The following is a 13449-nucleotide window of genomic DNA, read 5'->3' on the forward strand; positions in this document are numbered from 1 at the left end:
GCAGTACTTAAAAATGCATTACAATCGGTACAATGTATTATGACTGCTATTGTTGACCTCTCACCCGAGACAACCTCGAACGGGCAGTTGGGCTTTTTCCGCGTTACTCTGCAGCGACTCTCAGACCCATCTGGGCTTCCTGTGTACAAAACAGAGCAGGACTACAGTAATAATATTTCTGCACAGCCGTCCCGTCACAGTGAAGCAGTGGGTAAACAGACCAACACGCCGCATTGAGAGAGCGAGAGAGAAGGGGGTGGTGGAGGGGTTATGAGAAATGTATTGTTTACCTTCTCTGGCTTCAGCCATGCTGTCCCCCCCCCCCACCTTTATTCCTGCACCCTGTCCAGCGCCTCTTCCTCGGAGCGGATGTGTTTTTATTGAGCCAACAACAATACGTCTCACAGGGGCCAACACTCTTTTAGTAACTTTTACTGTCCCGGCTGCAGAAGTTCACACACACACGTAATATTATTGATTTGACTTGAATGAATTCAAAGAAATCTTAAATTCATATTTACAAAATACGTTTTGTACTAGGTATCAAACGGACGGTTGTGAGATCATGCAAGATAAACACAGCACAGAACACAAAAAAGAGGATTCTCAAACACAACAGAGCAGCCCCACCAGGCCTGTGAAATCAGTGGCGTTGCATCTTTTTGGAAGGCTTGCAGACAGTCACCAGACACAGGCTACAGTATTACTGCACCAGTGTCACTATGCAGAGCATGCAGATCACAATATTTCAACCCACGTACAACCTAACTAATTAATAATAATTTATAATCAGACAATCAGCCACTAACAGCACTCGATATATGGTGACAATAGCTCCACTGGACTGGATAGATCAGTGCAATGTACTTGCTGTATCCTGACATGAGGACTTGAGTTTTATGTAGCCCATAATTTAAATAAGTGTTGTTGATTTCCATGTTTTTAGGCCTACTATACTCTCTCAGTCCTGGTGGGTATAGCCATCTCATCTCAGTACATCTGCTGTTGCCACCACTATATCACTTCTACGAGTACTAAGAATAGACATTCTGTGGAGGACAGAAAAGAGTGGCACTGAAATGGTGCTGCGTGGAGGGTGAGGAAGAGGAGTTGACGAAGAAAGTGTAGGGGGAGGAAGAGAGATAACTGTGGGACTTTCATTTTGCGGTGTCGTTTTGGAAAAAGGGAAGGAAGATATGTCGAGTGTGCGCGGCGGGCTCACATTAAACCGTCACAAGACACCACACAGAAATAAAAACTGCCCAAGTCTGACCACGGGGAGGGCCTGTGTGTGTGTGTGTGTGTGTGCGTGTGTGCCTGTGTGTGCCTGTGCGTGTGTGTGTGTGTGTGTTCGTGTGTGGGGAGATATAGTAACTGCGATCCTAAAGTGAACTTGCCCATGGTTAGCAGTGTGTGGTAAGCACGATTCTCTCTCTCTCTAGCCGGAGACTATACATGTCAGGACATGTCAGAAACGGGGCGGGGCGACGAGTGCGCAGCCAGTGAGAGCGAGCGGGACGCGCACCTCCACACCCCGCCCCGGGCTCACAACAAACCCACCCCGGCCGGAGACGCGCACACACGGGCACACAGTGAGGCACGGAGTCGGTGTCTGTCACAGCAGTACACAGATCTGGCGGAAGACGTGCATACACACGCAGAGCAGCAGCGGAGACGGCGCGCAGGCAGGATTGCGTATGGGACGTGTGTCCCGCAGCGTAACTCAACCTCAAGAGCCTGTATTTGCAGCATCTGCACCGGCCTCCCGTCCGCCAGAGCCAGGACTGCGTGCGATCTTACATGTAAGCCTCGGGTAAGACTTCCGTGGATTTGTCTTTCTTTTCTGAGGCGACACCCGGGCAGTGTGTGTAGTATAAAGCTATTGGCTTTTCGTGCGGTGCAAATGTGAGATCGTTGTGATGAGGATGATGAGGATGACACGAGTGACAGCGGTGTGGCGCTGAGGTCCACCTCAACTTTGACCCGTGTCTGGACTGACACCCTAACCTACTTAGTGGAAGTGGCCGCGGATCGATGCGCGGCGCGCCGTGTTTCTGTCCGGACGGTCATGCAGATGGTGACACGCAGGCTGTAGCGCACTGGGCGCTGGATGCGTGTCATTCGTGTGTCGATGCGTGTATTCTGACGTGGCACACGCGGGAAAACGGCTGATTTGCGTGGATTGCCAGTAGCGAGGGGCTGTGTTTGTGACGGGGTGCGAGGGGACGCTGTGTCCGGACCGCGGCGGTCACGCCTGGGCTTGTTTTGACGCTGCGAGTTCCCTGCCTGCAGCGGAGGCAGCGCAGACGCGACACGGCTGACTGACTGGCGTGGGTGTCTGTTTTTGTGGTGGCCGGTCTGTGTGTCTGTCTGCGCAGTGTTTCGTTGTCCCAGTCCTGGCCGCCCGGCTGCGCCTGTTTGCGTTTCTGTCCGCCGCGCTGCAGGTGGCGAGCCAGGGCAGCCCGGCTGACCGTGACCGTCCATCCAGCACTGTCTGTTTTCCCTGCTCATCACTACCACTGCCTGTCGCTTCTCCTCGCAAGCGAACACAAACCAAGACCGGGGATTCAGTTCAAATAAGTGCCGAGTATTTATTAGCCATGGTTTCCAAGTTCAGCCCAGATTACGTGTGGAGACCCCAGTAATAAGCATGGATAGGCCGCAGTCTTGTCCAGCCGGTGCGCGAAAGTGGGTCAGAGATCAGAAACCCGTGTGCGCCGGGTCCGGCTGCTCGGCACCGTGTGATGGATGCGTGCGTATAAGACACACGGCATGCGTGTGATGTAACCTTCTGTTTTATTTATTGCTTCAGTATTTCCATGCAATTTTTAATGGAGTTTTTCTCCCCCGTCACAAATTTCCATCTGATACAGTAACTCTTGTTCTCACTCTCGCTGCCTTTGATCTGATCGTGTTGCAAAATGGAAAATGGGCTGCACACCCTTTTATCGTGGCGAAATTGTGAAACAGACGCGCCCTGGGGTCTGTTGTTGAAGACTGTGTGTGTGTGTGTAAGTGTGTAGTGTGTGTGTGTGTGTGTGTGTGTAAAAGTGTGTAGTGTGTAGTGTGTGTGTATGTAAGTGTGTAGTGTAGTGTGTAGTGTAGTGTGTGTGTTAGTGTGTGTGTGTGTAAGTGTGTGTGTGTGTGTAAGTGTGTAGTGTGTGTGTGTGTAAGTGTGTAGTGTGTGCGTGTGTAAGTGTGTAGTGTGTGTGTAAGTGTGTAGTGTAGTGTGTGTGTTAGTGTGTGTGTGTGTGTGTGTGTGTGTAAGTGTGTGTGTGTGTGTAAGTGTGTAGTGTGTGTGTGTGTAAGTGTGTAGTGTGTGCGTGTGTAAGTGTGTAGTGTGTGTGTAAGTGTGTGTAGTGTGTGTGTAAGTGTGTGTAGTGTGTGTGTAGTGTGTGTGTAAGTGTGTAGTGTGTGTGTAAGTGTGTAGTGTGTGATTCCTCCTCTGGCTCCGGTTTGTTTACAAACTAAAGGCACACGAGGGCGCCCGGCGCTGCCCCCTAGCGGTCATGACTAAATATATATATATAGGTTGCTGGGTCAATATATAAAAAATAACATAAACGGCGTCGGTATTTGTCGGACATCCCGTCTGTCTGTCTGTCTGTCTGTCTTTCTTTCTGAGACATGATTGCATCCCGCCCACCTCCATATCGACACTTTCCCCCACGATCTCCACAACATCGCCTATAAATTAGTAGGTCAAATATTTACCTTTTATGGTGTACACATATTTGAAATGAGAATAGTTCAGTTTATTCACAGACGTCGTTATATTTGGTGATTCATTCCTACTATCTATTTTAATACATATTATACAACATTTCCTGTCTTTACTCGCGGGAGAAACTGTAAGATTAACATTTTTCTGAGGCTGGATTTCTGTGTTTCTGCAAACTATAAATATATTTAAAAATCTGTATTACTGATATATATCTGATTTGTGATCAGCAACAGCATCGTTTCAGTTCCCGTGAATACTGTGTCCTATAAATGGGTGAGGAACGTGCATATACAGTGGCAAATGTATAGAGACGCTGGGGGGATTGAAAACTAAGACATCAGGATTACAGTACATATCAGTGGAGGTACACTTGCTGTTATCCGGATCTGAAATACTTAGCAAAAGACTTTCAGTTTATGTTTCAGTTCCAATTTCAGCCTGGCTGGAGTTTCGCTCGCTTACACGCAGTTGTTTGCAATGACAAAAATGACACAAGTGGAACAATCTGCTGGTTTCTGCTGCCGAAATTAGTTTTCCAGCCCAGTTATAATACCAGGGCAGTGGGCGTTTCAAGAAAGCAGAAAGCAGGACGTAAGAGTCACTATAAACGGCTTGAACTGGTAAGACCCGAGATGCTGTCAGCCCTGCAGTTCACACCGTGCCCACCGGAGGGCGACACGCAGGCGAATGGAAATGCACAGCAACAATTTATAAGTGTGGTGGGGGTATAGTGCAGTGCAGTGCAGTGCAGTGCAGTGTATTGGGATTTAGGTTGTGGCTGTACTTTAATATTGTAACCCTCTCTCTCCCTCTCTCTAGCAGGGCTCCTCTCCCCTGATGGCCCGGTCTCAGAAAGATGGCATAGTGGAGAGCAATAGCAGCAACAGCAGCAGCAGTGGGCAGAGCACCCGTCAGAGCTGTCGCACGGAGGCTTTTCGAGCGGATGCCCTGTGCCGAGGGGGGGTCCACTCATACCTCTACCTCCCGACCGCCCCCAGCACTGGCCCAGGCTCGGGCTGCCCCCCTCCCCGGCTGCCACAGCCCGCCCCCTCCCCCACGCTGAGAGACATGGGCACCCAGAGCTACTCCCACTCGCAAACACTCACCCTAAGGGGCCACAGCTTGATCCTGCTCTCCCCCCGTCCCTCCCCGGCGGTCCTGTTAGGAGGAGGAGGAGGAGGAGGAAGAGCCCTCAGGAGGAGAAGCACAGGTAAGAGAATCATGATTTTAAATATTGGGGGCAGGGGGTAGTTTACACTGTCATACGGAACCCCACATTTAGTTTTCCTAGGCACAACACCAAGCACACAACTGAGCAGTCCCCAACACAGGCCCACGTGGGTCAGTGCCCCAGCGTACGGGTTGGCGCCGAGCCGAGCGCCGCGGAGCCTCAGAGAACGCTCAGCGCTTTAGAAAATGACGGTCTCTCTCTCTCCCTTTCATTTTTTCTCTTTCACTCACTCTCATGACTCTCTCTTACTCCGATTTTCCTCTCCGTCACCCTTGACTTTCTCTCTTTTTCTCTTTCACTCTCTCTTTACCCCCCCACCCTCTCTTTCTCTTTCTCTGTCTGGCCCGTGTGTGGAGAGCTGCGCTCAGAGCATGTTCAGACTTGCCTCTGTCAGCAGTTTCCTGCAGAAGGAAGCCTGCCGTATTCTGCAGTGGGACGTGGGTAAGTGAGTGGGCACCCTAACCCCCCCCACGCACCCTCACTGTCTGAGAGCTTGGGGTGCAGTTTGCGCTTTCTTCCTTGCACTGTAATGTAGGGGGGGGAGCTGAAGCTAAGTGTGGCAAAGGGATGGGTTGACTGTGTAGCTGGTGCAGTATTGAGGGTTTTTTCTGGTGTGTTGTTTCTTTGTTTCTAACGCGGTTAGTCTCTCTGCTGGCACTGACCGGGCTGTCTCTCTGACATGCTGACATTGTTAGTTTCCTTTAACTGGTGGTGAATGTTGAGCACAGTGAGGGGAGGTTATTTTCATGGAGGTGACCTACTCCCCCCCCCCCTCCCTCCCCATTCTAACCCTTTTCCATTCTTGTACTGAAGTGTTCTCTCTCTCTTGATTTCTCTCTCATTCTGTCCATTTGCCATTCAATCTCCCGTTCTCCCCCCTCCTCTCTTTCTGCTTCCCCTATCTCTCTCTCGCTCTGTCACTGTATCCAAAGAAACTTGTTATCCTTCCTTGCTGACAAGCTCCTCCCCACCCCCTCCACCACTGCCAGCCAATCAGATAGCGATGTGCTCCTGGGCTGCCAGCCAATGGGTGAAGCCCGTCACTGCAGGCACCGGGCAGCGGTTGCCCTAGCAACAGGCCAGCCTGCCTGCCTCTGCCTCGTTGACGCTGTGATCCTGCAGGGCTGTGCCAGGGCTGGTCAGTGTTTACCAGTCTGGGCACACTTCAGCCAAGCACAGCTAAAAAAAACCTAGTGCTGCTGTATTACAGAGAAAAAAAAATGTTACAAAACCAAACGTACATGTATGTATACAGGCTGATGTTACAACTACAATATCAGCACTTAATGGTGATGCACAGAAAATATGCATTTGTCTTTCTGTGCTTATGATCAGAACACCTTTGGTTCTAACACGCTTCCAGTCAACTACAGGTACACGTTAAGAGCTGATAATGGGATAGAGGCTAAGACCCTCCACCCACCACAGTACGTATTTGCTGCATTTTGTGCTTGGTGTTGTGCTGCATGCATGTCATTTCTGAATGCTCAGAGGCTGCTCATTTTAAGGCAGGGCTCCGTATTTATGCTTTTTAAATTGTATTCATATTCTGTCCTGCTACTTAGCTGACACCGTCAGTCAGTTCTCTGCTGTCTTTGTGACTTTCCTGGTTAATGTAAATAATCAGTGAAATTAATTGGGTTCCTAAACACGCTCACGCTCACAGACACACACACACACACAGACACATATGCATGCACTCACACACTCACACCAGTAGAGCTGTCCTAGACTCATTAAGCAGATTAAGAGATTACATAATCAAAGCAACTTTAAAAGAAAGGAAAAAAAAAAAAAAAAAAAGGTTGATTGAGAAACAGGAACAACACTGCCACAGAAAAACAACAACAAAGGACAATACCGCAGAAAATGAAAAAAAAAAAAACAGGTTTAGGTTTCCATTTTGTTTCCTTCAATTTCTTATTCTGGGGTTGGAGAGAGCTTGAGTCGATTGTGATTGTGCAGTTCGCAATTCACGTACATACAGTGCAGATAGAACCCAATTCAGTGGCACAACTATGATGCAATTGCTGGAATTGGCACAGTTCACTGTGGGAACTTCTCGCACCCTTGCCTGTCCTGGACAGGAGTGACGCCCCGCCACGGGCCAGGGTACATCAGCTCCCTCTTCACCTGGCTGCTTTTACTCCGCAGCTGTCACAACAGGCAACACGCCTGTCTGTACTGCTTTTACATGTCACCTTCTTATGCCCTCAGCTGAATTTGCAATTCAGGGCCTGACTGCGCAGGTGGTCATGGGAAGCCGATAACAACCCCTAATTAACTGCAAAACCGATCCCACTGCTCTCTGAGGCTCCCTGTCAAAGACCAGGTGCAACAGCAAAACCAGAGGGCCCTCCCTAACGCACATTTACCATATGACAGTTACTCTGTGGTTTGTTCAACATCGCTGTGCTGTACTACACTGGGCCCCGAGTAAACCCTGGCCTACCATTATAAGCATGCCTTAGAAATATGCATCCTGGTATTCCCATGGTCCATTGTGGTACAGCACAGCGAAGGCACACTGAAGACCGTAGGAGTCCACTGTAACGCTAAGGTGCTGTAAAACCGTGTTAGAAGCGCGGACACTGTTTTTAAACATGCATAAGGTCTGGGCTGCAGCTCTCTGTTGACCTACGAGTCAGTGTCAGCTATCGAACCAGTGGAATATTTAACTTTTTGCATTGGCCTTTCCACTGACTAACTAACCAGTGCTTGATGGCCACTATGATGCAATGCCAGGATGTGAACCCTTCTCCCCCTGCCCCCCTCTCCCCCGGCTCTAAATAAACACCAGAGCGCAAGGTGTTAACAAGGGTCGACAGTCCAGACAGTCATGCCAGCACTAGACTGCTAAGAGCCTTAAGAAGTCACAAGTTAATACAGGGAATCCTCCTGGAGATTTGGAGGAAGGGGAGGCGGGGTGCAGCTATGCCTTAGGGCAGATTTTTTTTGTGACATTCCTAATTGGAGTGCATTGTGTGGGCTATAATGTGGTATAGGGCTCAGACTGGAGCCAGTGCTGTGTGGACTATAGTATGGAGCCCAGACTGGATCTCAAGAACCCCAGATCACTCTGCTCCATGTTGTGCTCAGCATTGTGTCCCATACAGGACAATCTATCTCCTCTGTGTCCAGTCGGCTCAGGGTGAGAGGGGAGGGTGAGGTGTGTGGGAAGTGTGTTTAGTTTAATGTATTTTGTTTGAACCATAAACTTTACTTAACCCTTGTTTCTGTCTCTGTGTGTGTGCAGGAGAGGACCCACAGAGGAGTGTCCAGAGGCCAGTTAGTGATGGGCATCTCAGAGCCCCACCCCTACCGAACCTGCAGTCCCACAGGCAGTCGGAGGAGGAGCTGTCCGGGAGAGTGGCAGAGCAGCTGAGAGTGATCGGAGATGAAATGAACGAAATCTACTTGCAGAGGAGGGTGAGTGGCCAGCTGAGTGTGTGTGTGTGTGAGTGAGCCAGTATCTGTATGTTTGCATTAGTGAGTATCTGTCTGTGTGAGTGAGCAAGCGAGCTGTGTCAGTGATGTCAGGGCCTGTTTAGCAGGGCACAGCTAGCTGTGTTTACTCAGTCTGTATCAGCTGGCACAGCGCCTCTCATGCAATGTCTGCCTGCTGGGGGAGGGGCAAGAGTGGGGGGGTCCTGGTTCACCCACAACTGGAAACTCCTGCTCTGTCACAACACAGGCAAACTCAGGACAGTACAGCACACCACAGCAGTACAGCATAACATCTAGCTTATATACAAAATAGAGTGTTTACCACAAAATGAGGGTATATACATTATTCAAGTTTAATGCAGCTGCTCTATACTCCTGTCCAGTACATTGAGTCCCCACAGGTGAAGCACAGGTGATAAACCTACAGGCATGTGATAGTCACTGTGATGATGGCCGGTCTAAGCGCTGGCATGCACAAATTCAATTTCAGTACAGATATTATGTGGAGCACCATCATGAGCCGTGCCAAGGGTTTGTGCCCCCGGCCCCCCAATGATGGACTCCTCGTGCCCTCCCCCACCTCACAGTCCAGTCGCCCAGCAGGGTGTTGTGTGAGGGAGGGAGGGGGATGCTACTCTGCAGTGTGTGTCTGTGTGTTTACTGACAGCAGGCCGTGCAGACTGGAAAGTCTGGCTGCAGACCACAAACACACTCCCATCTCTCACCCTCCCTCTTCCTCTCCCTCTCTCTCTTCACAACACTCTCCCCCTATCTCTTATCTCTTTTACAGCCTGTGTCTGCATCATCCCCCAACCATCTCCCCCATCGCTCTCTCCCTTTCTGTAGTCACATTCTGACCATCTGCATCTGCCTCTCTTCCCCTCCTCCTTTTCTCTGTTTATTAATCTATCTTTCTATCTCTTCTCCCCCGCCCCGTGTTTTCTCTGCATGGTTGTCTTTGCATCTCTCGGGCTGCTGTCTGTGTCTGTGTCTATGTCTATGTCTATGTCTATGTCTGTGTCTGTGTCTCTCACCCAGTCTCTCTCTCCCTCTCTCAGTGAGTCTCGTGTCTTGGTGTTTTATAAGCGTGCTGCTATTTTTAGGCAGTGAGTCAGAGCAGCTGCTGTCGTGTGGCTGCTGTCTCCTGACTCCTGTCGCCGTCTCGCTCACAGCCAGCGCCTAGAGAGAGCAGCCACGCCCCACGGCACAGACACACAGACCCCACACGCATACATCACTGGAATACACACGCCTGCACTTGCAAATGCGCACAAACACACACACACACACACACACACACACACACACGCACACACGCAGACTTGTACTCACTCACACTCTAATTCACACATGCACATTCAAAATACACACACAAACACTCACAGACATACACAATTAAACTCAAATACACACACACCTGCCAGAAGAGTGCAGTAAAGCAGAGCACAGTAAAGTGCAAACACTTATTCTCTGTGTCACACACACACACCTGCCTGCCTGCCTTCCTGGCTGGCTGGTTGCCTGGGTGTCTCTCGCCATGCCTGCTGTTTATCTCTTCCACAGCCAAGCGCTGGCAACAGGCATGGAAAAGTACAAGGCAAGCAGGGCCTCAATACACTCCAGCAAACAGGCCCGGCCCAGCAAAAGAAGCTGTTTAAATATTTTCTCTCTCTCTCCATACATTCGCGTCTCTAACGGACAGAACTCCAGATTGCAACAATAACAGACAAACAATAGGTGGTGCGGTTAATAAAAAAAAACAAAAAACGGTCAATTTAAACTGTGCCTATTTCAGCTCAGAACTTATACATATATACTGTGATGTGTAAATATTGGTAGACATGTTCATTTACATGCATGGAGGTGTGTATGCTGCACTTTATACCTGTATACTGCTCTTGTCATATTAAAATGAGCCCCCCTCTCTTCTCTTTTCAGGATGAAATGCAGCTTTGGCAGAACTGGAGAGGGGTGTGCAGAGAACTGTTCAACTTCCTTACAGAGACACTGAGCACCCTCTACCTGCCTGGCCTGAGATAGACTGTGGGTGAGGGTTGGGGAGGGGAGGCCGGCCTCCCCTTGGAACAGTTGAGAAGAGGAAGAGGGGGAGGGTGGGGGTGCCTGCTGGATCAGTCACATGGGCAACTTTGTTTATGGTTATTTGTGTTTTCTTTACTATCAGAAAAACAATGTAGCATTACGGTAGAAGGGTGAGGATCATCCCTGTGTTGTTGTCATTGTTATTGGGTTTTGTTTTGTGGTCAATGTTGGGGGAGGAGTAGAGGAGGAGCTGGGTGTTATGCCACTATCCCTGCCTGCTCTCCATCCCTTCCTCCCTCTCTACAGTGAACAAGCCTCACACAAGATTGGGAGTCAAGACTGCTACTTCCAAATGCGCGCTTTTTGCTTTTAAAGAATAAATAAGTTTGTAAATCTGTGAATTAAACTAGCAGGGATTTAGCAGCTGTTGTACAAGCAGAACAAGCTTCTCCTTCACTTTCCAGGTGTGTCTCTTTCCCTGCTCTTACGCTGTACAGATCTGCTGGTTAAGACACAGCTGCAGCCAGAGTCTGAGGTGGGGGGGGGGGTGTCTTCCATTTGCTCGATTCTAGTGACGCCTTCAGTCAGTCTGGTCTGTGCAGATTCCCATTCTGTTCTGTGTTCCAGAATCAATTCGGATTCAAATCCACATTCTGATTCCAATTCCATAACTGCAACACAGAATATCAATTCCACAATCAGAATGGGAATCCAGACTCTAGAACCTGACATGGGATTGACTGAAGACACAGCCTCCCTAGTGTACACAGAGGGGGCCCCCCGGCCACACTGTAAACCCTGAACTGTACCACAGACTCACAGGGTGAACAGGCTGCGTCGAAGACAGTTACACAGGTGTGTGGTAGTTCATAGTGTCTAGATTAAAAACTGAATTTTTGTTTGAACTGAAATAAGACATCATAAGGGTGGTGGAACTGAGCCGCAGAAGCCACCTGATAACCACGCCCTCACTACCCCAGACTTGTCCTGTAATCCCTCTTAATTCTCCCTGTGTTGCTCTTATTGGACACTAGTCAATCAGTTCCATGACAATGAAGCACTGAATACACTGGAATAGTGAGGCGGTGGAACGGCCTGCGAGGTTTAATAATATTCTGTTCACAAAGACGCAAGGATGAAAAAAAGGCCAACTAGAATTAACTGAACACATTCTAATCTCTAATTTATTATTATTATTTTTATTGTCATAATAGGACGATGAAAAAGCATACTGTGAGTTTACATGGCAAACCAGTACTGGTTGTTCATGAAGTTAGTGGCTTTAAATCCAGTGGATTTAAAATATTTTTAGTTCTCATTACTAACTGTAATTTGTTTCAATCTTTGAACTATATAAAAAAATAGTTTTGAAAAAACAAAACTGTGTTTTTATGTAATTGTACTTACCCAGTGTAACCCTGACTCTGGAAAAACAATGACAAAGCTGTTTTTGAATTTCTTATCCCAGTCGAACAAATGTTCAGGTTTATTAATAACAGTCATTAAAGGAGCTATTTGTTTTTAACGATACTAACTTTAAAAAACAGTTTTTTGGTTTTTGTTAGGGCTCAATTTAATTTGTCATTTAAAAAATATACATACATATATATTATATATATGCACACAAATGTAATTCAGATTGGAAAGAGAAAGAAGAAAAAAATGAAATATTGCTCAATCTAGTGACTGGAAATGAAGCTGTGTTTTATTTTAATTGCCTAAGGACTGACCGAGAAAATCAAACATCCAGGTTTAAGCCAAAGCGCTTAATAATCACTGCCTGAACAGCAAGGAAAGTAGCCATTTAAAAAAAATGAATTCTCCTTATTTTGTGCCAAAACTGAAAACAATAGGAATTATCAATATGATCGATGATGACTTATTTTGCTCTCGCTGGTCCTGTTGTTATATAGTTTTGTGTAGTACTGTATTTCAAAAGACCAAGAGATTTTAAATGCAACTCTGTTGTGCCCGAGTTTGGAGATTGACTATTCTAACTCTAGTTCAGGGGAAGTTCTTAACAGTTGTGCATAGCTGTGCAAAACTACAGGAGAAGCCATACTGTAAGTGTGCTGCAGAACAATCACGGTAAATCCCTTACAACACAGTACAGTACAGCAGCGTCAAATTATCCTCATGCATTTAATAACTTTCACTGCCTTGTAGCTATGGGGGGTCAGAGACGCGCCTCATTTCCTTTTATCAGCAGTAGCTTTTATTTTTTCTCTCTCAGCCATGGTCGCTGTTGTGCATCCATGACGACTTTGTTATAACTTGTGGATGGTTTCAGTTCTGCAGAACCTGCTGTTACTTGATCCCAATTTATCATTATAAACATCAATTTGTTTTTTTTATTTATTTATTTATGCATTTGTTCATTCTGTGGTCCAGGTCCAAGTCAAATATTTCACTCCCTCTCACACACACACACACACACACACACACAACGTACTGTTCACTGGCTGGGTTCTGGTGGTATTTGAACACTGCTGGTAAGTACCACTTCTGACAAGACATTTCAGGGAGCTGTCAATCATTTTCAGAGGGAGGGCTGGCAGGACAGTTCTGTAGATGGAGCCTGTTGGATAATTGTAGACTGTGATGAAAAAGCTGTGTATATTTGCTATCTTTTTTCCCCGTTGTTTTTTTTCTATGTGAATTTTGTACATCTTTTTAAGAAATAAAGAACTTTAAAAATCAACCCCTCCATGGAATTTCAATGGTTCACTGATTTCTTGCCCTCCACACTCGGATACACTGTTCATCTTGCTGCATTAAAAGCGTGTGCATTTGTGTGTGGGACAACTGCACTAGGGCAAACCTGCCGATTTCACACGGTGACAACGCGTCTGTGGCTCGACACAGTACAGGATGGATGCAGTCACAAATGTCCCAGTCTGGCAACGACACCAACGCATACACAATGTGTACACAGTGCTGTCACGCACCCATATCCACATGCAAACAAATGCACTTTCTAAAGCTGCTGCACACGAGACTCAGTCAC

General features: G+C 47.7%; 1 protein-coding gene across 4 annotated transcripts; it reads left to right on the plus strand.

Moving 5' to 3' along the window:
- The first annotated feature begins 1449 nt into the window (after positions 1-1449).
- bbc3 (BCL2 binding component 3) lies at positions 1450-13143 on the plus strand. 4 transcript variants are annotated; one of them, XM_066703859.1, is made up of 4 exons: positions 1450-1813; positions 4544-4934; positions 8212-8384; positions 10341-13143. In XM_066703859.1, the coding sequence occupies exons 1-4, from the start codon at positions 1466-1468 to the stop codon at positions 10440-10442; spliced, it is 1014 nt and encodes a 337-aa protein (XP_066559956.1). In that variant the 5' UTR covers positions 1450-1465; the 3' UTR covers positions 10443-13143. The 4 variants fall into 4 exon arrangements, with proteins under 4 accessions (XP_066559956.1, XP_066559957.1, XP_066559958.1 ...); XM_066703860.1 differs by having other exon boundaries at positions 4547-4934; XM_066703861.1 differs by having other exon boundaries at positions 1579-1802.
- Positions 13144-13449: the final 306 nt, after the last annotated feature.

Source organism: Amia ocellicauda, chromosome 5 (genome assembly GCF_036373705.1).
Source record: "Amia ocellicauda isolate fAmiCal2 chromosome 5, fAmiCal2.hap1, whole genome shotgun sequence".
NCBI classification, from domain to species: Eukaryota; Metazoa; Chordata; class Actinopteri; order Amiiformes; family Amiidae; genus Amia; species Amia ocellicauda.

Coding starts and splice junctions, on each gene's coding strand:
- bbc3 (XM_066703859.1), top strand. CDS start 1,466: ATGTCAGAAACGGGGCGGGGCGACGAGTGCGCAGCCAGTGAGAGCGAG. Junction 4,935..8,211: donor CCTCAGGAGGAGAAGCACAG/GTAAGAGAATCA, acceptor GTGTGTGTGCAG/GAGAGGACCCACAGAGGAGT. Junction 8,385..10,340: donor AAATCTACTTGCAGAGGAGG/GTGAGTGGCCAG, acceptor TTCTCTTTTCAG/GATGAAATGCAGCTTTGGCA.